The sequence below is a fragment of the Pristiophorus japonicus genome, unplaced genomic scaffold (assembly GCF_044704955.1).
Source record: "Pristiophorus japonicus isolate sPriJap1 unplaced genomic scaffold, sPriJap1.hap1 HAP1_SCAFFOLD_799, whole genome shotgun sequence".
Lineage (NCBI taxonomy): Eukaryota > Metazoa > Chordata > Chondrichthyes > Pristiophoridae > Pristiophorus > Pristiophorus japonicus.
Window position 1 is genome coordinate 175205 of NW_027254717.1, and position 24725 is coordinate 199929.

General features: G+C 53.5%; 1 protein-coding gene across 3 annotated transcripts in view; it reads left to right on the plus strand.

Moving 5' to 3' along the window:
- The window catches only part of tonsl (tonsoku-like, DNA repair protein), an 83523-nt gene extending 66659 nt beyond the window's left edge, over positions 1 to 16864 (plus strand). For 2 of the 3 annotated variants that reach the window (XM_070874376.1, XM_070874377.1), the window contains 4 exons: positions 6284 to 6459; positions 9285 to 9358; positions 14744 to 14877; positions 16530 to 16864. In XM_070874376.1, the coding sequence (XP_070730477.1) occupies positions 6284 to 6459; positions 9285 to 9358; positions 14744 to 14877; positions 16530 to 16729 (584 nt within the window). In that variant the 3' untranslated portion in view covers positions 16730 to 16864. Of the gene's footprint in view, positions 1 to 6283; positions 6460 to 9284; positions 9359 to 14743; positions 14878 to 16529 lie in introns of those variants that run through there. The other variant, XM_070874378.1, reaches the window with a different exon arrangement.
- Positions 16865 to 24725: the final 7861 nt, after the last annotated feature.

Sequence of the window (24725 nt, forward strand, 5' to 3'; positions counted from 1 at the left end):
GTATTTAAGGAACGATATATTTGCATTGGAGGCTGTTCAGAGAAGGTTCACTGAGTTGATTCCGGAGATGAGGGGCTTGACTTATGAAGATAGGTTGAGCAGGTTGGGCCTATACACATTGGAGTTCAGAAGAATGAGAGGTCATCTTATTGAAACGTATAAGATTATGAGGGGGCTTGACACGGTGGATGCAGAGAGAATATTTCCACTCATAGGGGAAACTAAAACTAGGGGACATAGTCTCAGAATAAGGGGCCGCCCATTTAAAACTGAGATGAGGAGGAATTTCTTCTCTGAGGGTTGTAAATCTGTGGAATTCTCTGCCCCAGAGAGCTGTGGAGGCTGGGTCATTGAATATATTGAAGGCGGAGATAGACAGATTTTTGAGCGATGAGGGAGTGGATGGGGAAGTATCACCTTGTCCATGATTGGATCAGCCATGATCTTGAATGGCGGAGCAGGCTCGAGGGGCCGAATGGCCTGTTCCTCCCATTTCCTATGTTCTTAAGAACTAGTTGGTTTATCAGCAAAGGTTTAACAATCACATTACACATTACCAGTTCATCCACCAGGCTCACAACCACTTGCCCCATTGTGGATCCCCCGAACCCAACTGGCTGGGGTTTTATTGAGTCTTGTGAACATCACGTGACTGGCTAAGCCACTCCCAACATCAGCAGCTCTACAACTATTGGACTCATGGGTGCAGACATTGCAGGCACCAAGTCACATGATGAGATATTAGGACAGGTGACCAAAAGCTTGGTCAAAGAGATAAGTTTTAAGAAGCATCTTGAAGGAGGAGAGAGAGGTTTATAGGAGAGGTTTAGGGAGGGAATTACAGAGCTTGGGGCCCAGGCAGCTGACGGCCCGGCCACCGATGGTGGGTTGAAGGAAAACAGGGATGCACAAGGGCAGAATTAGAGGAGCGCAGACATCTCCGGGTGGTGGGGGGATGTGGGGCTGGAGGAGATTACAGAGATAGAAACATAGAAAATAGGTGCAGGAGTAGGCCATTCGGCCCTTCGAGCCTGCACCACCATTCAATAAGATCAAGGCTGATCATTCCCTCAGTACCCCTTTCCTGCTTTCTCTCCATACCCCTTGATCCCCTTAGCCGTAAGGACCATATCTAACTCCCTCTTGAATATATCCAATGAACTGGCATCAACAACTCTCTGCGGCAGGGAATTCCACAGGTTAACAACTCTCTGAGTGAAGAAGTTTCTCCTCATCTCAGTCCTAAATGGCCTACCCCTTATCCTAAGACACTGTCCCCTGGTTCTGGACTTCCCCAACATCGGGAACATTCTTCCCGCATCTAACCTGTCCAGTCCCGTCAGAATTTTATATGTTTCTATGAGATCCCCTCTCATCCTTCTAAACTCCAGTGAATAAAGGCCCAGTCGATCCAGTCTCTCCTCATTTGTCAGTCCAACCATCCCTAAAATCAGTCTGGTGAACCTTCGCTGCACTCCCTCAATAGCAAGAACGTCCTTCCTCAGATTAGGAGACCAAAACTAAACACAATATTCCAGGTGAGGCCTCACCAAGGCCCTGAACAACTGGAGGTGGTGTGGCCATGGAGGGATTTGTAAACAAGGATGAGAATTTTGAAACTGAGGCGTTGCTTCTCCAGGAGCCAATGTTGGTCAGCGAGCACAGGGGGTGATGGGTGAGCGGGACTCGGTGCGAGTTAGGACACGGGGGCAGCGAGCACAGGGGGTGATGGGTGAACGGGACTCGGTGCGAGTTAGGACACGGGGCAGCGAGCACAGGGGGTGATGGGTGAGCGGGACTCGGTGCGAGTTAGGACACGGGGCAGCGAGCACAGGGGGTGATGGGTGAGCGGGACCTGGTGCGAGTTAGGACACGGCAACGAGCACAGGGGGTGATGGGTGAGTGGGACTTGGTGCGAGTTAGGACACGGGCAGCGAGCACAGGGGGTGATGGGTGAGCGGGACTTGGTGCGAGTTAGGACACGTGTCAGCGAGCACGGGGTGATGGGTGAGTGGGACTTGGTGCAAGTTAGGACACGTGTCAGCGAGCACAGGGGGTGATGGGTGAGCAGGACTTGGTGCGAGTTAGGACACGTGTCAGCGAGCACAGGGGGTGATGGGTGAGCGGGACTTGGTGCGAGTTAGGACACGTGTCAGCGAGCACAGGGGGTGATGGGTGAGTGGGACTTGGTGCAAGTTAGGACACGTGTCAGCGAGCACAGGGGGTGATGGGTGAATGGGACTTGGTGCGAGTTAGGACATGGGTCAGCGAGCACAGGAGGTGATGGGTGAGCGGGATTCGGTGCGAGTTAGGACACGTGTCAGCCGAGTTTTGAATGTGCTCAGGTTTACAGAGGGAGCAAGCATGTGTGTATGTCTTTGCCGATATGTCTGCGTGGGTTTAACTTAAGATAATTGTAATTAAATGGCGTAGATAGCAGTGGATTATGTACCAGTGAGCTTGTGTGTAGGTGTACTGGTTTCCTGATAGGCAGAGGATGCAGTAACCTAGTGCTTCTGATGTCGGACCTGGCAACACCGAGGTTGTGAGTTGTATCACCGTGTGAAATCAAATTTTAAAAATCTGGCTGGCATCAGAAAAAACGGACCGTGAAAAGCTCTGGTTCACTCTGGTCCGTCGGGGAAGGTAGCTGGTCAGCTCTACCGAGATTGCCAGAAAATGAATTAATCCCAAACTATGTGGCTGACTTTTAATACCATGAAAGAAACTCTGGATCCAGTACTGTGGGAGCACCTTCAGCACACGGACTGCAGCGGTTCAAGAAGGCGCCTCACCACCAGCACCTCAGGGTCACTGGGGACAGGCAATAAATGCCGGCCTTGCCAGTGAGCCCACATCCCGAGGATGATAAGCAGAGTAACTGCTGCTGGTGTACAGCCAGCACAGAGTTGCGTCACATCACTGAGTCACTGGCAGATGCAGAACGGCTGGGGTGAGAGGTCAGAGTTTAACCCGCTGTGCCACACTCCCATAAGAACATAAGAATTAGGAACAGGAGTAGGCCATCTAGCCCCTCGAGCCTGCTCCGCCATTCAACAAGATCATGGCTGATCTGGTCGTGGACTCAGCTCCACTTACCCTCCCGCTCCCCATAACCCTTAATTCCCTTATTGGTTAAAACTCTATCTATCTGTGATTTGAATACATTCAATGAGCTAGCCTCAACTGCTTCCTTGGGCAGAGAATTCCACAGATTCACAACCCTCTGGGAGAAGAAATTCCTTCTCAACTCGGTTTTAAATTGTCTCCCCCGTATTTTGAGGCTGTGCCCCCTAGTTCTAGTCTCCCCGACCAGTGGAAACAACCTCTCTGCCTCTATCTTGTCTATCCCTTTCATTATTTTAAATATTTCTATAAGATCACCCCTCATCCTTCTGAACTCCAACGAGTAAAGACCCAGTCTACTCAATCTATCATCATAAGGTAACCCCCTCATCTCCGGAATCAGCCTTGTGAATCGTCTCTGTACCCCCTCCAAAGCTAGTATATCCTTCCTCAAGTAAGGTGACCAAAACTGCACGCAGTACTCCAGGTGCGGCCTTACCAATACCCTATACAGTTGCAGCAGGACCTCCCTGCTTTTGTACTCCATCCCTCTCGCAATGAAGGCCAACATTCCATTCGCCTTCCTGATTACCTGCTGTACTTGCAAACTAACTTTTTGGGATTCATGCACAAGGACCCCCAGGTCCCTCTGCACCGCAGCATGTTGTAATTTCTCCCCATTCAAATAATATTCCCTTTTACTGTTTTTTTTTCCCCAAGGTGGATGACCTCACACGTTCCGACATTGTATTCCATCTGCCAAACCTTAGCCCATTCGCTTAACCTATCCAAATCTCTTTGCAGCCTCTCTGTGTCCTCTACACAACCTGCTTTCCACTAATCTTTGTGTCATCTGCAAATTTTGTTACACTACGCTCTGTCCCCTCTTCCAGGTCATCTATGTATATTGTAAACAGTTGTGGTCCCAGCACCGATCCCTGTGGCACACCACTAACCACCGATTTCCAACCCGAAAAGGTCCCATTTATCCCGACTCTCTGCTTTCTGTTAGCCAGCCAATTCTCTATCCATGCTAATACATTTCCTCTGACTCCGCGTACCTTTATCTTCTGCAGTAACCTTTTGTGTGGCACCTTATCGAATGCCTTTTGGAAATCTAAATACACCACATCCATCGGTACACCTCTATCCACCATGCTCGTTATATCCTCAAAGAATTCTAGTAAATTAGTTAAACATGATTTCCCCTTCATGAATCCATGTTGCGTCTGCTTGATTGCACTATTCCTATCTAGATGTCCCGCTATTTCTTCCTTAATGATAGTTTCAAGCATTTTCCCCACTACAGATGTTAAACTAACCGGCCTATAATTACCTGCCTTTTGTCTGTCCCCTTTTTTAAACAGAGGTGTTACATTAGCTGCTTTCCAATCCACTGGTACCTCCCCAGAGTCCAGAGAATTTTGGTCGATTATAACGAATGCATCCCCCCACACCATGACGTGATGTGAGCCCCGGCACTGCCCATAGTTTGCCCCCTTAATGTCTCCACAGTGAGTCGATTGTGAACCAGCCCTCCCAATCTCGCAGACACCGTTAACACTGATTGTCTTCCTGGGGAGTGTCCTGCAGATACATTCAGTCTCATCTCCTCACAACACCAAGCAGTTCAAATCCCGTTCTGAAGACTTCAGGAAAAATCCAGACTGCCCCTCCGACAGTGCAGCACTCCCTCAGTACCGCCCCTCCGACAGTGCAGCGCTCCCTCGGTACCGCCCTTCTGACCGTGCAACGCTCCCTCGGTTCCGCCCCTCCGACAGTGCAGCGCTCCCTCAGTACCGTCCCTCCGACAGTGCAGCGCTCCCTCGGTTCCGCCCCTCCGACAGTGCAGCGCTCCCTCGGTTCCGCCCCTCCGACAGTGCAGCGCTCCCTCGGTACCGCCCCTCCGACCATGCAACGCTCCCTCGGTACCGCCCCTCCGACAGTGCAGCGCTCCCTCGGTACCGCCCCTCCGACAGTGCAGCACTCCCTCGGTTCCGCCCCTCCGACCGTGCAGCGCTCCCTCAGTACTGCCCCTCCGACCGTGCAACGCTCCCTCAGTACTGCCCCTCCGGCCGTGCAGCGCTCTGCACTATGAGTGTCGGCCTGGATTGTGTACTCAAGTCTCTGGAGTGGGCCTTAAACCAACAACCTCTGGGACCACTGGGGAGGGACAGTAAGTCCCAGCAACACCCACGTTCCGAGAGTGAATGAATGTTAAAACTACTGACTCGGGATGAGGAGGGGAAACTGCGAGGATGAAGAATGAGATTGGAATGAGCTGCCCACTGAGCCATGGCTCTGCCCTCCTGCCCTGACTCAATGCTCTGTGCTGTGAGGAGATGTGGCTGTCTCCCTGAAATGAACTGCGATCATTCAGCTGCCTCGGCCCTAAGCTCCAGAATTGCCTTCCTAAACCCTGGCGCTCTCGGCCACACAAACCGGGAAGGTCCACGGGGAATTGCTCCTCTGTGCGCTGTGGCAGATCCCTGCTGGGGAAATGGATCACTCGCGATCGACCCGTCCCTGGATCGGCCTGCGGTCTGTGCCCACTGACGGATGGTGTGTGTGTGCACGCGGTGCCTGGGCTGGAGTGGTGTCGGGGGCTCACGCCCCTGTGGGGCCGGCGGGGGAAGAGAAGGTTCACTCGGTTGATTCCGGGGCTGAGAGGGTTGACTTATGAGGAAAGGTTGAGGAGGTTGGGCCTCTACACATTGGAGTTCAGAAGAATGAGAGGTGATCTTATCTCAAGGGGCCTTGACAAGGTGGATGCACCGAGGATATTTCCGCTCAGAGAGGAAACTAAAACTCGGGGACATAGTCTTCGAATAAGGGGCCGCCCATTTAAAACTGAGATGAGGTGGAATTTCTTCTCTGAGGGTTGTAAATCTGGAATTCTCTGCCCCAGAGAGCTGGGGAGGCTGGGTCATTGAATATATTTAAGGCAGAGATAGACAGATTTTGAGAGATAAGGGAGTCGAGGGTTATGGGGAGCGGGCAGGGAAGTGGAGCTGAGCCCATGATCAGATCAGCCATGATCTTATTGAATGGTGGATCAGGCTCGAGGGGCCAGGTGGCCAACTCCTCCTATTTCTTATGTTCTTGTGTATTAAAGACTGGCGTACCTGTGTGTGACTGCCCCAGTTCCCCTGTGGATCAGTCCTTGCCCGCCTGGACTGGCGGCAGAGAAGTCAAACCTTGCCCTTGTTTCCCGCAGGCGCTGTGCACCTGAAGACGCTGTGCCTGTCCCACAATGCTCTGGGCTCGGTGGGGGTGGAGCTAATCCTGCGGAGCCTGCCTCATGACCAGCTCGCTCACCTGGACATCGCGGCGGTGGTGGGTACACACAGCGACGGCCCACTGATGGAGCACCTCGTCCGATACCTGTCGCAGGTGAGCAGAGGGGAGTTCCCGGTACGGGCAGGGGGAGGGGTAGGGGTCGGGAGAGTTCCTAGTACGGGGGAGGGGTAGGGAGAGTTCCCAGTACGGGGGAGGGGGAGGGGTAGGGAGAGTTCCCAGTACGGGGGAGGGGGAGGGGTAGGGAGAGTTCCCAGTACGGGGGAGGGTTATGGAGAGTTCCCAGTATGGGGGACCGAAGGAAGGAGAGTTCCCAGTACGGGGGACCGAGGGCGGGAGTGTTCCCAGTACGGGGGAGGGGGAGGGAGAGTTCCCAGTATGGGGGACCGAGGGAGGGAGAGTTCCCAGTACGGGGGACGGAGAGGGGTAGGGAGAGTTCCCAGTACGGGGGAGGGTGAGGGAGAGGGGGAGTTCCCAGTACGGGGGACCGAGGGAGGGAGAGTTCCCAGTACGGGGGACCGAGGCATGGGGAGGGGGAGTTCCCGGTACGGGGGGCCGAGGGAGGGGGAGTTCCCGGTCCGGGGGGCCGAGGGAGTGAGTGTTCCCAGTACGGGGGACCAAAGGAGGGAGAGTTCCCAGTACGGGGGGCCGAGGGAGACTGAGTTCCCAGTACGGGGGGCCGAGGGAGGGAGAGTTCCCAGTACGGGGGACCAAGGGAGGGAGAGTTCCCAGTACGGGGGACCAAGGGAGGGAGAGTTCCCAGTACGGGGGGCCGAGGGAGGGGGAGTTCCCAGTATGGGGGACGGAGAGGGGTAGGGAGAGTTCCCAGTACGGGGGAGGGGGAGGGACAGGGGGAGTTCCCAGTACGGGGGACCGAGGGAAGGAGAGTTCCCGGTACGGGGGAGGGGGAGTTCCCGGTACGTGGGAGGGAGAGGGGGAGTTCCCAGTACGGGGGGGCCGAGGGAGACGGAGTTCCCAGTACGGGGGGCCGAGGGAGGGAGAGTTCCCAGTACGGGGGACCAAGGGAGGGAGAGTTCCCAGTATGGGGGGCCGAGGGAGACGGAGTTCCCAGTACGGGGGGCCGAGGGAGGGGGAGTTCCCAGTATGGGGGACGGAGAGGGGTAGGGAGAGTTCCCAGTACGGGGGAGGGGGAGGGAGAGGGGGAGTTCCCAGTACGGGGGACCGAGGGAAGGAGAGTTCCCGGTACGGGGGAGGGGGAGGGGGAGTTCCCGGTACGTGGGAGGGAGAGGGGGAGTTCCCAGTACGGGGGACCGAGGGAAGAAGAGTTCCTGGTACGGGGGAGGGGGAGGGGGAGTTCCCGGTACGGGGGACCGAGGGAGGGGGAGTTCCCGGTGAGGGAGAGGGGGAGTTCCCGGTCCGTGGGAGGGGGAGTTCCCGGTACGGGGGGCCGAGGGAGGGGGAGGGGGAGTTCCCGGTACGGGGGACCGAGGGAAGGAGAGTTCCCGGTACGGGGGACCGGGGGAGGGGGAGTTCCCGGTACGGGGGACCGGGGGAGGGGGAGTTCCCGGTACGGGGGACCGGGGTAGGGAGAGTTCCCGGTACGGGGAACCGGGGGAGGGAGAGTTCCCGGTACGGGGAACCGGGGGAGGGGGAGTTCCCGGTACGGGGGACCGGGGGAGGGGGAGTTCCCGGTACGAGGGAGGAGGAGGGGTAGTTCCCGGTACGGGGGAGGGGGAGGGAGAGTTCCCAGTACGGGGGAGGGGGAGGGGAGGGGGAGTTCCCGGTACTGGGGACCGAGGGAAGGAGAGTTCGCGGTCCGGGGGAGGGGGAGTTCCCGGTACGGGGGACCGATGGAGGGGAAGTTCCCAGTACGGGGGACCGAGGGAGGGCAGCACTCAGTCGCGTTCTCGATTCTGCTTCAGTCCTGGACTGTGTCAGGAGGGTGGTGAACCTGTGGAATTCTCTCCCACAGAAGGCTGTGGAGGCCAAGTCACTGAATATATTTAAGAGGGAGATAGATAGATTTCTCGACACAAAAGGGATCAAGGGGTCTGGGGAAAAGCGGGAATATGGTGTTGAGACAGAGGATCAGCTGTGATCGTACTGAATGACGGTGCAGGCTCGAGGGGCCATCTTGCCTCCTGAGGATAGTATGCAGGTACAGCAAGTGATCAGGAAGGCAAATGGAATCTTGGCCTTTATTGCAGAGGATGGAGTATAAAAGCAGGGAAATCTTGCTACAGCTATACAGGGTATTGGTGAGGCCACACCACGAATACTGCGTACAGTTTTGGTTTCCATATTTACGAAAGGATATACTTGCTTTGGAGGCAGTTCAGAGAAGGTTCACTAGGTTGATTCCGGAGATGAGGGGGTTGACTTATGAGAAAAGTTTCAATAGGTTGGGTCTCTACTCATTGGAATTCAGGTGATCTTATCAAAATGTATAAGATTATGAGGGGGCTTGACAAGGTGGATGCAGAGAGGATGTTTCCGCTGATGGGGGAGACTGGAACTAGAGGGCATAATCTTAGAATAAGGGGCCGCCCATTTAAAACTGAGATGAGGAGAAATTTCTTCTGAGGGTTGTGGATCTGTGGAATTCGCTGCCTCAGAGAGCTGTGGAAACTGGGACATTGAATAAATTTAAGACAGAAATAGACAGTTTCTTAAACGATAAGGGGATAAGGGGTTATGGGGAGCGGGCAGGGAAGTGGATCTGAGCCCATGATCAGATCAGCCATGAGCGTATTAAATGGCGGAGCAGGCTCGAGGGGCCGTATGGCCTACTCCTGCTCCTATTTTCTATGTTCTATGTTTCTGAGTCACTTTTATTTTGGAACTCGTCATTTAAAAAGTTCTGGAGTGAAGAAAACTCTGATCAGTGTTTGTGTGACTATCTAATGGGATTCTGTTTGTCTCCCCTCTCTCTCGATGTATTGTGCGATATTGGTTCCCAGGACGAGTGCTGTCTGACCCATCTTAACCTCTCGGGGAATCGTTTGACCGATGATTCTATCCGGGATCTGTCCAGGTAATCTTCCCTCGATGTTCCACTGAGGTTTCCTTCCCAGTTCAAGTTGCCCCATGTCGAATGACAACGGTTGATGATAACCTTCTCAGTGGGGGGGTGGGGGAGAGAACGCGAGTGTAGCACATTCTGTTACTGCATTAATAATCCAGGGATCATGAGTTCAAATCCCACCGGGGCGCTTTGGATTCAATTTAAAACGAAATCTGTGACTAAAAAGCCAGGATCAGTAAAAGACTTAAAAACCCAACTGGGTCACGAATGTCCTTTAGGAACGGCAACCTGCCGTTCTTACCCGCTCTGGGCCTACATGTGACTCCAGTCCCACACCAACATGGTTGACTATAACTGCCCCCTGAAGTGGCTGAGTAAAGCCTCTCGGTTTGTAGCAAACGTGATGGAACACAGGCCGGTTTCTCGACAATGCCCCATCCCGGGAAAGAACATTATTTCTGGCTTTGACCGTTTCCTGAATTTTTATTTAATTCTGTAATCCAAGGGCAGGTACAGCACGGGTTAGATACAAAGTAAAGCTCCCTCTACACTGTCCCATCAAACACTCCCAGGGCAGGTACAGCACGGGGTTAGATACAAAGTAAAGCTCCCTCTACACTGTCCCATCAAGCACTCCCAGGGCAGGTACAGCACAGGGTTAGATACAGAGTAAAGCTCCCTCTACACTGTCCCATCAAACACTCCCAGGGCAGATACAGCACGTGGTTAGATACAGAATAAAGCTCCCTCTACACTGTCCCATCAAACACTCCCAGGGCGGGTACAGCACGGGTTAGATACAGAGTAAAGCTCCCTCTGCACTGTCCCATCAAACACTCCCAGGGCGGGTACTGCACGGGTTAGATACAGAGTAAAGCTCCCTCTGCACTGTCCCATCAAACACTCCCAGGGTGGGTACAGCACAGGTTAGATATAGAGTAAAGCTCTCTACACTGTCCCATCAAACGCTCCCAGGGAAAGTACAGCACGTGTTAGATATAGAGTAAAGCTCCCTCTACGCTGTGAATGACGTGAATAGCACGTTTAGTGAGTTGGTCTTACCGCAGGTAAAGGGTTCACAGCCAGATAGGGGATGGGTGACCAACAGGAAGAGCAGTGCAAGGAAGGTAGTGCAGGGGTCCCCTGCGGTCATCCCCCTGCAAAACAGATACATTGCTTTGGGTACTGTTGAGGGGGATGACTCATCAGGGGAGAGCAGCAGCAGCCAAGTTCATGCCACCGTGGATGGCTCTGCTGCACAGGAGGGCAGGAAAAAGAGTGGGAGAGCGATAGTGATAGGGGATTCAATTGTAAGGGGAATAGATAGGCGTTTCTGCGGCCGCAACCGAGATTCCAGGAGGGTATGTTGCCTCCCTGGTGCAAGGGGCAAGGATGTCTCGGAGCGGGTGCAGGACATTCTGAAAAGGGAGGGTGAACAGCCAGTTGTGGTGCATATAGGTACCAACGATATAGGCAAAAAACGGGATGAGGTCCTACAAGACAAATTTAGGGAGCTGGGAGTTAAATTAAAAAGTAGGACCTCAAAAGTAGTAATCTCAGGATTGCTACCAGTGCCACGTGCTAGTCAGAGTAGGAATCGCAGGATAGCTCAGATGAATACGTGGCTTGAGGAGTGGTGCAGACCGGAAGGATTCAAATTCCTGGGACATTGGAACCGGTTCTGGGGGAGGTGGGACCAGTACAAACCGGACGGTCTGCAACTGGGCAGGACCGGAACCAATATCATAGGGGGAGTGTTTGCTAATGCTGTTGGGGAGGAGTTAAACTAATATGGCAGGGGGATGGGAAACTATGCAGGGAGACAGAGGGAAATAAAAAGGAGGCAGAAGCAAAAGATAGAAAGAAGAAAAGTAAAAGTGGAGGGCAGAGAAACCTAAGGCAAAAAGGGCCACATTACAGCAAAATTCTAAAGGGGCAAAGTGTGTTAGAAAGACAAGCCTGAAGGCTCTGTGCCTCAATGCGAGGAGTATTCGGAATAAGGTGGACGAATTAACTGCACAGATAGCAGTTAATGGGTATGATGTAATTGGCATCACGGAGACATGGCTCCAGGGTGACCAAGGCTGGGAACTCAACATCCAGGGGTATTCAACATTTAGGAAGGATAGACAGAAAGAAAAGGAGGCGGGGTGGCATTGCTGGTTAAAGAGGAAATTAATGCAATAGTAACAAAGGACATTAGCCTGGATGATGTGGAATCAGTATGGGTGGAGCTACGGAATAGCAAGGGGCAGAAAACGCTAGTGGGAGTTGTGTACAGACCACCAAACAGTAGTAGTAAGGTTGGGGACAGCATCAAACAAGAAATTAGGGTTGCATGCAATAAAGGTACAGCAGTTATCATGGGTGACTTTAATCTACATATTGATTGGGCTAACCAAACTGGTAGCAATGCGGTGGAGGAGGATTTCCTGGAGTATATTAGGGATGGTTTTCGTGACCAATATGTTGAGGAAGCAACCAAGGAGCTGGCCATCCTAGACTGGGTGATGTGTAATGAGAAAGATCTAATTAGCAATCTTGTTGTGCAAGGCCCCTTGGGGAAGAGTGACCATAACATGGTAGAATTCTTTTTTAAGACAGTTAATTCAAAAACTAGGGTCCTGAACTTGAGGAAAGGTAACTTCGATGGTTTGAGACGTGAATTGGCTAGAATAGACTGGCGAATGATACTTAAAGGGTTGATGGTGGATAGGCAATGGCAAACATTTAAAGATCACATGGATGAACTTCAACAATTGTACATCCCTGTCTGGAGTAAAAATAAAACGGGGAAGGTGGCTCAACCGTGGCTAACAAGGGAAATTAAAGATAGTGTTAAATCCAAGGAGGAGGCATATAAATTGGCCAGAAAAAGCAGCAAACCTGAGGACTGGGAGAAAATTAGAATTCAGCAGAGGAGGACACAAAGAGTTTAATTAGGAGGGGGAAAATAGAGTACGAGAAGAAGCTTACTGGGAACATAAAAACTGACTGAAAAAGCTTCTATAGATATGTGAAGAGAAAAAGATTAGTGAAGACAAACGTAGGTCCCTTGCAGTCGGATTCAGGTGAATTTATAATGGGGATCAAAGAAATGGCAGTCCAATTGAACAAATATTTTGGTTCTGTCTTCACGAAGGAAGATACAAATAACCTTCCGGAAGTACTAGGGGACCGAGGGTCCAGTGAGAAGCAGGAACTGAAGGATATCATTATTAGGCGGGAAATTGTGTTCGGGAAATTGATGGGATTGAAGGCCGATAAATCCCCGGGGCCTGATAGTCTGCATCACAGAGTACTTAAGGAAGTGGCCCTAGAAATAGTGGATGCATTGGTGATCATTTTCCAACAGTCTATCGACTGGATCAGTTCCTATGGACTGGAGGGTAGCTAATGTAACACCACTTTTTAAAAAGGGAGGGAGAGAGAAAATTGGAAATTATAGACCGGTTAGCCTGACATCAGTAGTGGGGAAAATGTTGGAATCAATTACTAAGAATGAAATAGCGCATTTGGAAAGCAGTGACAGGATCGGTCCAAGTCAGCATGGATTTATAAAGGGGAAATCATGCTTGACAAATCTTCTGGAATTTTTTGAGGATGTAACTAGTCGAGTGGACAAGGGAGAACCAGTGGATGTGGTGTATTTGGACTTTCAAAAGGCTTTTGACAAGGTCCCTCAAAAGAGATTGGTGCACAAAATCAAAACACATGGTATTGGGGGTAATATACTGACGTGGATAGAGAACTGGTTGGCAGACAGGAAGCAGAGAGTCGGGATAAACGGGTCCTTTTCAGAATGGCAGGCAGTGACTAGTGGAGTGCCGCGGGGCTCAGTGCTGAGACTCCAGCTCTTTACAATATACATTAATGATTTAGATGAAGGAATTGAGTGTAATATCTCCCAAGTTTGCAGATGACACTAAACTGGGTGGCGGTGTGAGCTGTGAGGAGGACGCTAAGAGGCTGCAGGGTGACTTGGACAGGTTAGGTGAGTGGGCAAATGCATGGCAGATGCAGTATAATGTGGATAAATGTGAGGTTATCCACTTTGGGGACAAAAACACGAAGACAGAATATTATCTGAATGGCGGCAGATTAGGAAAAGGGGAGGTGCAACGAGACCTGGGTGTCATGGTTCATCAGTCATTGAAAGTTGGCATGCAGGTACAGCAGTTGGTGAAAAGCGCAAATGGCATGTTGGCCTTCACAGCTAGGGGATTTGAGTATAAGAGCAGGGAGGTCTTACTGCAGTTGTACAGGGCCTTAGTGAGGCCTCACCTGGAATATTGTGTTCAGTTTTGGTCTCCTAATCTGAGGAAGGACATTCTTGCTATTGAGGGAGTGCAGCGAAGGTTCACCAGACTGATTCCTGGGATGGCTGGACTGACATATGAGGAGAGACTGGATCAACTGAGCCTTTATACATTGGAGTTTAGAAGGATGAGAGGGGATCTCATAGAAACATATAAGATTCTGACGGGACGGGACAGGTTAGATGCGGGTAGAATGTTCCCGATGTTGGGGAAGTTCAGAACCAGGGGACACAGTCTTGGGATAAGAGGTAGGCCATTTAGCACTGAGTAAGGAGAAACTTCTTCACTCAGAGAGTTGTTAACCTGTGGAATTCCCTGCCGCAGAGAGTTGTTAATGCCAGTTCATTGGATATATCCTAAAGGGATCAAGGGGTATGGAGAGAAAGCAGGAAAGGGGTACCGAGGGAATGATCAGCCATGATCTTATTGAATAGTGGTGCAGGCTCGAAGGGCCGAATGGCCTACTCCGGCATCTATTTTCTGTGTTTCTATGTTTACGCTGTCCCATCAAACACTCCCAGGGCAAGTCCAGCACAGGTTAGATACAGAGTAAAGCTCCCTCTACACTGCCCCATCAAACACTCCCAGGGCAGGTACAGGGGGTTAGATACAGAGTAAAGCTCCCTCTGCACTGCCCCATCAAACACTCCCAGGGCAGGTACAGGGGGTTAGATACAGAGTAAAGCTTCCCTCTACACTGTCCCATCAAACACTCCCAGGGCAGGTACAGGGGGTTAGATACAGAGTAAAGCTCCCTCTACACTGCCCCATCAAACACTCCCAGGGCAGGTACAGCACGGGTTAGATACAAAGTAAAGCTCCCTCTACACAGTCCCATCAAACACTCCCAGGGTAGATACAGCACGGGGTTAGATACAGAGTAAAGCTCCCTCTGCACTGCCCCATCAAACACTCCCAGGGCAGGTACAGCACGGGTTAGATACAGAGTAAAGCTCCCTCTACACTGTCCCATCAAACACTCCCAGGGTAGATACAGCACGGGGTTAGATACAGAGTAAAGCTCCCTCTACACTGTCCCACTATAACATTGTGTGTCTCCATTTGACTCGGGCAGGTGCCTGTTCCTGTGTCCCTCCCTGGTATCGCTGGACATGTCGGCCAATTGCGGGATAACCAGGGTGGGAGTGGAGATGCTGCTGGGCGCTGTGAGAGAGCGGAGTTGTGGGATGCAGTACCTCAGTGTTTCAGGTGGGTTGAGAGTCAGCGCCTGGTGTGGTTCCGCGATATCCCGAGAGTGCAGTGCTCACCCAGTGCCCCAGGGTCGCCCGGCTCTCTGGCGCTCTCTACTATCCGCAGTGTCCCGCCAGCCACAGCGCAACCTACTGAGAGATTCGCCTTGTCCCGAGAGCGTATCTGAGCGCTCACACCAGTGTGGACACTGGGCGGCATCAGAGGCACGGAGTTCACACTGTCGCTGACCGACAGTGGCTCCTGGCCCGGAGCACCTCAATTTCAAAAATCACACTCCTTTTCAAACCCCTTCATGGCCTCGCCCCTCCCTATCTCTGTAATTGCCTCCAGCCCCACAACCCACTGAGATGTCTGCGCTCCTCTAATTCTGCCCTTTTCAGCATCCCTGAATATAATCGCTCGACCATTGATACCACTCCCTCAGTACTGCCCCTCCGACAGTGCGGCACTCCCTCAGTACTGCCCCTCCGACAGTGCGGCACTCCCTCAGTACTGCCCCTCCGACAGTGCAGCACTCCCTCAGTACTGCCCCCTCCGACAGTGCGGCACTCCCTCAGTACTGCCCCTCCGACAGTGCGGCACTCCCTCAGTACTGCCCCCTCCGACAGTGCGGCACTCCCTCAGTACTGCCCCTCCGACAGTGCGGCACTCCCTCAGTACTGTCCCTCCGACAGTGCAGCGCTCCCTCAGTACTACCCCTCCGACAGTGCAGCGCTCCCTCAGTACTGCTCCTCCGACAGTGCAGCGCTCCCTCAGTACTGCCCCTCCGACAGTGCAGCGCTCCCTCAGTACTGCCCCTCCGACAGTGCAGCGCTCCCTCAGTACTGTCCCTCCGACAGTGCAGCACTCCCTCAGTACTGCCCCTCCGACAGTGCGGCACTCCCTCAGTACTGCCCCTCCGACAGTGCGGCACTCCCTCAGTACTGCCCCTCCGACAGTGCGGCACTCCCTCAGTACTGCCCCTCCGACAGTGCGGCATTCCCTCAGTACTGCCCCTCCGACAGTGCGGCACTCCCTCAGTACTGCCCCTCCGACAGTGCGGCACTCCCTCAGTACTGCCCCTCCGACAGTGCGGCACTCCCTCAGTACTGCCCCTCCGACAGTGCGGCACTCCCTCAGTACTGCCCCTCCGACAGTGCGGCACTCCCTCAGTACTGCCCCTCCGACAGTGCGGCACTCCCTCAGTACTGCCCCTCCGACAGTGCGGCACTCCCTCAGTACTGCCCCTCCGACAGTGCGGCACTCCCTCAGTACTGCCCCTCCGACAGTGCGGCACTCCCTCAGTACTGCCCCTCCGACAGTGCGGCACTCCCTCAGTACTGCCCCTCCGACAGTGCAGCACTCCCTCAGTACTGCCCCTCCGACAGTGCAGCACTCCCTCAGTACTGCACTGGGAGTGTTGGCCTGGATTATGTGGTCGGGTTTCTGGAATGGGGCTTGAACCCACAACCTCGAGGGCAACTGGGGACGGGCAATAAATGCCTGTCTTGACAGCGGCGCCCTCATCCCGGGAACAAATGAACATTAAAAAACATCTTGTCTGGGAATCGGGAGGCTAAAGTGGGACAAAGCAGAATGAAACGGCATTGAACTGTTGGTGTGGGACGATGAATTAACCTGGGCCGGGTTTGTGCCCCTCTGTATTGCAGGCTCCTCGGTCCAGGGGCCATTGAACATGGAGACTGTCGGGGCGAAGCTCGTGGAGCTGAAACTCTGCAGCAGCCTGCTCAACAAGTGGGAGAAGGAGAGCGTGGCAAGCGCTTGGCGGGAGGAGGGGGGCCGTGCGCTCCACACTGTGTCCCGTCTCCGCAAGTGCCTGATCCGAGCTGTACCCAGCAGCCACTGCTAGAACGGCCCGCGCGTGTGTTGTGTGTGTGTGTGCCTTCCCCGTACACGTGGCACCCTGTTTATATGTAATTAGTATGTTTTTATCCGTGTTGCTCTGTTATTTCTTGTACAGTGTGTATTAAACCAGATCTAACCACCAGTTGTCCATGTGTCATGATTCCAGCGAGGTGACTATTCCACCCCATCTCCTGGCCAGCCTCCCATCTTCCAAAAGGACACAGACAGGCTAAGTGAGTGGGAGTGGGCAAAAATTTGGAAAGTGTGAGGTCATGCACTTTGGCAGAAAAAAAATCAAAGGGCAAGTTATTATTTAAATGGAGAAAGATTGCAAAGTGCCGCAGTACAGCGGGACCTGGGGGTACTTGTGCATGAAGCACAAAAGGATAGTATGCAGGTACAGCAAGTGATCAGGAAGGCCAATGGTATCTTGGCCTTTATTGCAAAGGGGATGGAGTATAAAAGCAGGGAAGTCTTGCTACAGCTATACAGGGTATTGGTGAGGCCACACCTGGAATACTGCATGTAGTTTTGGTTTCCATATTTACGAAAGGATATATTTGCTTTGGAGGCAGTTCAGAGAAGGTTCACTAGGTTGATTCTGGGGATGAGGGGGTTGACTTATGAGGAAAGGTTGAGCAGGTTGGGCCTCTACTTATTGGAATTCAGAAGAATGAGGTGATCTTATCGAAACGTATAAGATTATGAGGGGGCTTGACAAGGTGGATACAGAGAGGATGTTTCCACTGATGGGGGAGACTAGAACTAGAGGGCACGATCTGAGAATAGGCGGCCACCCATTTAAAACTGAGATGAGGAGGAATTTCTTCTGAGTGTTGTAAATCTGTGGAATTCACTGCCTCAGAGAGCTGTGGAAGCTGGGACATTGAATAAATTTAAGGCAGAAATAGACAGTTTCTTAAACGATAAGGGGTTATGGGGAAGTGGAGCTGAGTCCATGATCAGATCGGCCATGATCATATTGAATGGCGGAGCAGGCCCGAGGAGCAGTATGGCCTACTCCTGCTACTATTTGTTATGTTCTACCCTCCATAAACTTCAGCTCATCCAAAATTCAGCAGCCCATGCCCTAACTCGCACCAAATCCCGATCACCCATCACCCGCTGTGCTCGCTGACCTACATTGGCTCCTAGTTGAGAAACTCCTTGATTTCAAAACTCATACTTGCACTTCGCGGGAAGCCAGCATCACGAGGACTGGGAGAAATTTACAATTCAACAGTGGAGGACTAAGGGTTTAAGGGGGAAAATAGAGTATGAGAGGAAGCTTGCAGGGAACATAAAAACTGACTGCAAAAGCTTCTATAAATATGTGAAGAGAAAAAGATTAGTGAAGACAAACGTAGGTCCCTTGCAGTCGGATTCAGGTGAATTTATAATGGGGATCAAAGAAATGGCAGACCAATTGAACAAATACTTTGGTTCTGTCTTCACGAAGGAAGACACAAATAACCTTCCGGATGTACTAGGGGACCAAGGGTCTCGTGAGAAGGAGGAACTGAAGGATATCCATATTAGGCGGAAAATTGTGTTGGGGAAATTGATGGGATTGAAGGCCGATAAATCCCCAGGGCCTGATGGTCTGCATCCCAGAGTACTTAAGGAAATGGCCCTCGAAATAGTGGATGCATTGGTGAGGATTTTCCAACAGTCTATCGACTCTGGATCAGTTCCTATGGACTGGAGGGTAGCTAATGTAACACCACTTTTTAAAAAAGGAGGGAGAGGGAAAATGGGTAATTATAGACCGGTTAGCCTGACATCAGTAGTGGGGAAAATGTTGGAATCAGTCATTAAGAATGAAATAGCAGCGCATTTGGAAAGCAGTGATAGGATCGGTCCAAGTCAGCATGGATTTATGAAGGGGAAATCATGCTTGATGAATCTTCTGGAATTTTTTGAGGATGTAACTAGCAGAGTGGACAAGGGAGAACCAGTGGATGCAATTTGGACTTTCAAAAGGCTTTTGACAAGGTCCAGCACGAGACTGGTGTGTAAAATTAAAGCGCATGGTATTGGGGATAATGTACTGACGTGGATAGAGAACTGGCTGGCAGACAGGAAGCAGAGAGTTGGGACAAACTGGTCCTTTTCAGAATGGCAGGCAGTGACCAGTGGAGTTCCGCAAGGCTCAGTGCTGGGACCCCAGCTATTTACAATATACATCAATGATTTAGATGAAGGAATTGAGTGTAATATCTCCAAGTTTGTAGATGATACTAAACTGGGTGGCGGTGTGAGCTGTGAGGAGGACGCTAAGAGGCTGCAGGGTGACTTGGACAGGTTAGGTGAGTGGGCAAATGCATAGCAGATGCAGTATAATGTGGATAAATGTGAGGTTATCCACTTTGGGGGCAAAAACGCAAAGGCAGAATATTATCTGAATAGCAGCAGATTAGGAAAAGGGGAGGTGCAACGAGACTTGGGTGTCATGGTTCATCAGTCATTGAAAGTTGGCATGCAGGTACAGCAGGCGTGAAGAAGGCAAATGGTATGTTAGCCTTCATAGCTCGGGGATTTGAGTATAGGAGCAGGGAGGTCTTACTGCAGTTGTACAGGGCCTTAGTGAGGCCTCACCTGGAATATTGTGTTCAGTTTTGGTCTCCTAATCTGAGGAAGGACGTTCTTGCTATTGAGGGCGTGCAGCGAAGGTTCACCAGACTGATTCCAGGAGTGGCTGGACTGACATATGAGGAGAGACTGGATCAACTGGGCCTTTATTCACTGGAGTTTAGAAGGATGAGAGGGGATCTCATAGAAACGTATAAGATTCTGACGGGACTGGACAGGTTAGATGTGGGAAGAATGTTCCCGATGTTGGGGAAGTCCAGAACCAGGGGACATAGTCTTAGGATAAGGGTTATGCCATTTAGGACTGAGATGAGAAACTTCTTCACTCAAAGAGTTGTAAACCTGTGGAATTCCCTGCCGCAGAGAGTTGTTGAGGCCAGTTCATTGGATATATTCAAGAGGGAGTTAGATATGGCCCTTACAGCTAAAGGGATCAAGGGGTATGGAGAAAAAACAGGAAAGGGATACTGAAGGAATGACCAACCATGATCTTATTGAATGGCGGTGCAGGCTTGAAGGGCCGAATAGCCTACTCCAACACCTATTTTCTATGTTTTCAAATCCCTCCATGGCCTCGCCCCTCCAGTCCCACAATCCCCACACAAGATGTCTGCGTTCCTCTAATTCTGTCCCCTTGAGCATCCCTGATTATAATAGCTCCACCATTGGTGGCCGTGCCTTCTGTTGCCTGGGCCCCAAGCTCTGGAACTCCCTCCCTAAACCTCTTCGCCTCTACCTTTCCTCCTTTGAGACAAACCTTAAAAACTGCCTCAGTGACTGAGCTTTTGGCCACCTGCGCTAATATCTCATGTGACACAGTGTCAGATTTTATCTGATTGCTCCTGTGAAGCACCTTTGGCCAGTTTAATCAGTTAAAGGCGCTATATAAATACAAGTTGTTGTGTTCTGATGAACAGTTTCACCACTTACCCGAGGTACCGGACTGAGCTGGCCAGGCAGATTGTTCACAGCACCAGAGAGCACAGCAGGAGGACAGGCGGCCCACCAAGCCTGTGCTTCTGGTCCACATTTCAACCTGATACAACTAACATGCTGTCTCTGTGTCTCTTCCTCTCTGTGTCTCTCCCCCCCTCTCTCTATCTCTGTCTCTTCCTCTCTGTCTCTCTCGCCCCCTCTCTCTATCTCTCTCGCCCCCTCTCTCTGTCTCTGTGTCTCTTCCTCTCTGTGTCTCTCGCCCCCTCTCTCTGTGTCTCTTCCTCTCTGTGTCTCTCGCCCCCTCTCTCTGTGTCTCTTCCTCTCTCTGTCTCTTCCTCTCTGTCTCTCCCCCCCTCTCTCTATCTCTCTCGCCCCTCTCTCTGTCTCTGTGTCTCTTCCTCTCTGTGTCTCTCCCCCCCTCTCTCTGTGTCTCTTCCTCTCTGTCTCTCTCGCCCCCTCTCTCTCTGTCTCTTCCTCTCTGTCTCTCGGTCTCTCTCGCCCCCTCTCTGTCTCTCGCCCCCTCTCTCTCTGTCTCTTCCTCTCTGTCTCTCGCCCCCTCTCTCTCTGTCTCTTCCTCTCTGTCTCTCGGCCTCTCTCGCCCCCCTCTCTCTCTGTCTCTCGCCCCCTCTCTCTCTGTCTCTCGCCCCCTCTCTCTCTGTCTCTTCCTCTCTGTCTCTCGGTCTCTCTCGCCCCCCCTCTCTCTGTCTCTCGCCCCCTCTCTCTCTGTCTCTCGCCCCCTCTCTCTCTGTCTCTTCCTCTCTGTCTCTCGGTCTCTCTCGCCCCCTCTCTCTCTGTCTCTTCCTCTCTGTCTCTCGCCCCCTCTCTCTCTGTCACTCGCCCCCTCTCTCTATCTCTCTCGCCCCCTCTCTCTGTCTCTCTCGCCCCCTCTCTCTGTCTCTCTCGCCCCCTCTCTCTGTCTCTCTCGCCCCCTCTCTCTGTCTCTCTCGCCCCCCTCTCTCTGTCTCTCTCGCCCCCCTCTCTCTGTCTCTTCCTCTCTGTCTCTCTCCCCCTCTCTCTCTGTCTCTCGCCCCCCCTCTCTGTCTCCCTCGCCCTCTCTGTCTCTCTCGCCCCCCTCTCTCTGTGTCTCTTCCTCTCTGTCTCTCGCCCCCCTCTCTCTGTGTCTCTCGCCCCCTCTCTCTGTGTCTCTCGCCCCCTCTCTCTGTGTCTCTCGCCCCCTCTCTCTGTCTCTCTCGCCCCCCTCTCTCTGTGTCTCTTCCTCTCTGTCTCTCGCCCCCTCTCTGTCTCTCTCGCCCCCTCTCTCTGTCTCTCTCGCCCCACTCTCTCTGTGTCTCTTCCTCTCTGTCTCTCTCGCCCCCTCTCTCTGTCTCTCTCGCCCCCCTCTCTCTGTGTCTCTTCCTCTCTGTCTCTCGCCCCCTCTCTCTGTGTCTCTCGCCCCCTCTCTCTGTCTCTCTCGCCCCCTCTCTCTGTCTCTCTCGCCCCCTCTCTCTGTCTCTCTCGCCCCCCTCTCTCTGTCTCTCTCTCCCTCTCTCTCTGTCTCTCGCCCCCTCTCTCTGTCTCTCTCGCCCCCTCTCTGTCTCTCTCGCCCCCCTCTCTCTGTGTCTCTTCCTCTCTGTCTCTCGCCCCCCTCTCTCTGTCTCTCTCTCCCTCTCTCTCTGTCTCTCGCCCCCTCTCTCTGTCTCTCTCGCCCCCTCTCTCTGTCTCTCTCGCCTTCTCTCTCTGTCTCTCTCGCCCCCTCACTATGTCTCTCTCGCCCCCTCTCTCTGCCTCTCTCGCCCCCTCTCTCTGTCTCTCTCGCCCCCTCTCTCTGTCTCTCTCGCCCCCTCTCTCTGTCTCTCTCGCCCCCTCTATCTGTCTCTCTCGCCCCCTCTCTCTGTCTCTCTCGCCCCCTCTCTCTGCCTCTCTCGCCCCCTCTATCTGTCTCTCTCGCCCCCTCCCTCTGTCTCTCTCGCCCCCTCTATCTGTCTCTCTCGCCCCCTCTCTCTGTCTCTCTCGCCCCCTCTCTCTGTCTCTCTCGCCCCCTCTCTCTGTCTCTCGCCCCCTCTCTCTGTCTCTCTCACACCCTCTCTCTGTGTTTCTCGCCCCCTCTCTCTGTCTCTCTCACCCCCTCTCTCTGTGTCTCTTCCTCTCTGTGTCTCTCTCGCCCCCTCTCTCTGTCTCTCTCGCCCCCTCTCTCTGTCTCTCTCGCCCTCTCTCTCTGTCTCTCTCGCCCCCTCTCTGTCTCTCTCGCCTCCTCTCTCTGTCTCTCTCGCCCCCTCTCTCTGTCTCTCTCACCCCCTCTCTCTGTCTCTCTCGCCCCCTCTCTGTCTCGCCCCCTCTCTCTGTCTCTCTGTGTCTCTTCCTCTCTCTGTCTCTCGCCTCCTCTCTCTCTGTCTCTCGCCCCCTCTCTCTGTCTCTCTCGCCCCCCTCTCTCTGAGTCTCTTCCTCTCTGTCTCTCGCCCCCTCTCTCTGTCTCTCTCGCTCCTCTCTCTCTGTCTCTTCCTCTCTGTCTCTCTCTCCCTCTCTCTCTGTCTCTCTCGCCCCCTCTCTGTCTCTCTCGCCCCCCTCTCTCTGTGTCTCTTCCTCTCTGTCTCTCGCACCCTCTCTCTCTGTCTCTCTCACCCCCTCTCTCTGTCTCTCGCCCCCTCTCTCTCTCGCCCCCTCTCTCTGTCTCTCTCGCCCCCTCTCTCTGTCTCTCTCGCCCCCTCTATCTGTCTCTCTCGCCCCCTCTATCTGTCTCTCTCGCCTCCTCTCTCTGTCTCTCTCGCCCCCTCTCTCTGTCTCTCTCGCCCCCCCTCTCTGTCTCTCTCGCCCCCTCTCTCTGTCTCTCTCGCCTCCTCTCTCTGTCTCTCTCGCCCCCTCTCTCTGTCTCTCTCACCGCCTCTCTCTGTGTTTCTCGCCCCCTCTCTCTGTCTCTCTCGCCCCCTCTCTCTGTGTCTCTTCCTCTCTGTGTCTCTCTCGCCCCCTCTCTCTGTCTCTCTCGCCCCCTCTCTCTGTCTCTCTCGCCCCCTCTCTCTGTCTCTCTCGCCTCCTCTCTCTGTCTCTCTCGCCTCCTCTCTCTGTCTCTCTCGCCTCCTCTCTCTGTCTCTCTCGCCTCCTCTCTCTGTCTCTCTCGCCTCCTCTCTCTGTCTCTCTCGCCCCCTCTCTCTCTGCCTCTCGCCCCCTCCCTCTCTGTCTCTTCCTCTCTGTCTCTCGCCCCCTCTCTCTCTGTCTCTCGCCCCCTCCCTCTCTGTCTCTTCCTCTCTGTCTCTCGCCCCGTCTCTCTCTGTCTCTTCCTCTCTGTCTCTCGGTCTCTCTCGCCCCCCTCTCTCTCTCTCTCTCTCTCTCTCGCCCCCTCTCTCTCTGTCTCTTCCTCTCTGTCTCTCGGTCTCTCTCTGTCTCTTCCTCTCTGTCTCTCGCCCCCTCTCTCTCTGTCTCTCGCCCCCTCTCTCTCTGTCTCTCGCCCCCTCTCTCTCTGTCTCTCGCCCCCTCTCTCTCTGTCTCTCGCCCCCTCTCTCTCTGTCTCTCGCCCCCTCTCTCTGTCTCTCTCGCCCCCTCTCTGTCTCTCTCGCCCCCCTCTCTCTGTCTCTCTCGCCCCCCTCTCTTTGTCTCTCGCCCCTTCTCTCTCTGTCTCTCTCGCCCCCTCTCTCTCTGTCTCTCGCCCCCTCTCTCTCTGTCTCTCGCCCCCTCTCTCTCTGCCTCTCGCCCCCTCTCTCTGTCTCTCTCGCCCCCTCTCTGTCTCTCTCGCCCCCCTCTCTCTGTCTCTCTCGCCCCCCTCTCTCTGTCTCTCTCGCCCCCTCTCTCTGTCTCTCTCGCCCCCCTCTCTCTGTCTCTCTCGCCCCCTCTCTCTGTCTCTCACGCCCCCTCTCTCTGTCTCTCTCGCCCCCTCTCTGTCTCTCTCACCCCCCTCTCTCTGTCTCTTCCTCTCTGTCCCTCGCCCCCTCTCTGTCTCTCTCGCCCTCTCTGTCTCTCTCGCCCCCTCTCTGTCTCTCTCGCCCCCCTCTCTCTGTGTCTCTTCCTCTCTGTCTCTCGCCCCCTCTCTCTCTGTCTCTCGCCCCCCCTCTCTGTCTCTCTCGCCCCCTCTCTGTCTCTCTCGCCCCCTCTCTCTGTGTCTCTTCCTCTCTGTCTCTCGCCCCCCCTCTCTCTGTCTCTCGCCCCCTCTCTCTCTGTCTCTCGCCCCCTCTCTGTCTCTCTCGCCCCCCTCTCTCTGTGTCTCTTCCTCTCTGTCTCTCGCCCCCCTCTCTCTGTCTCTCTCGCCCCCTCTCTGTCTCTCTCGCCCCCCTCTCTCTGTGTCTCTTCCTCTCTGTCTCTCGCCCCCTCTCTCTCTGTCTCTCTCGCCCCCTCTCTGTCTCTCTCGCCCCCCTCTCTCTGTGTCTCTTCCTCTCTGTCCCTCGCCCCCGCTCTCTGTCTCTCTCGCCCCCTCTCTCTGTCTCTCTCGACCCCCTCTCTCTGTGTCTCTTCCTCTCTGTCTCTCTCGCCCCCTCTCTCTGTCTCTCTCGCCCCCTCTCTCTGTCTCTCTCGCCCCCTCTCTGTCTCTCTCGCCCCCTCTCTCTGTC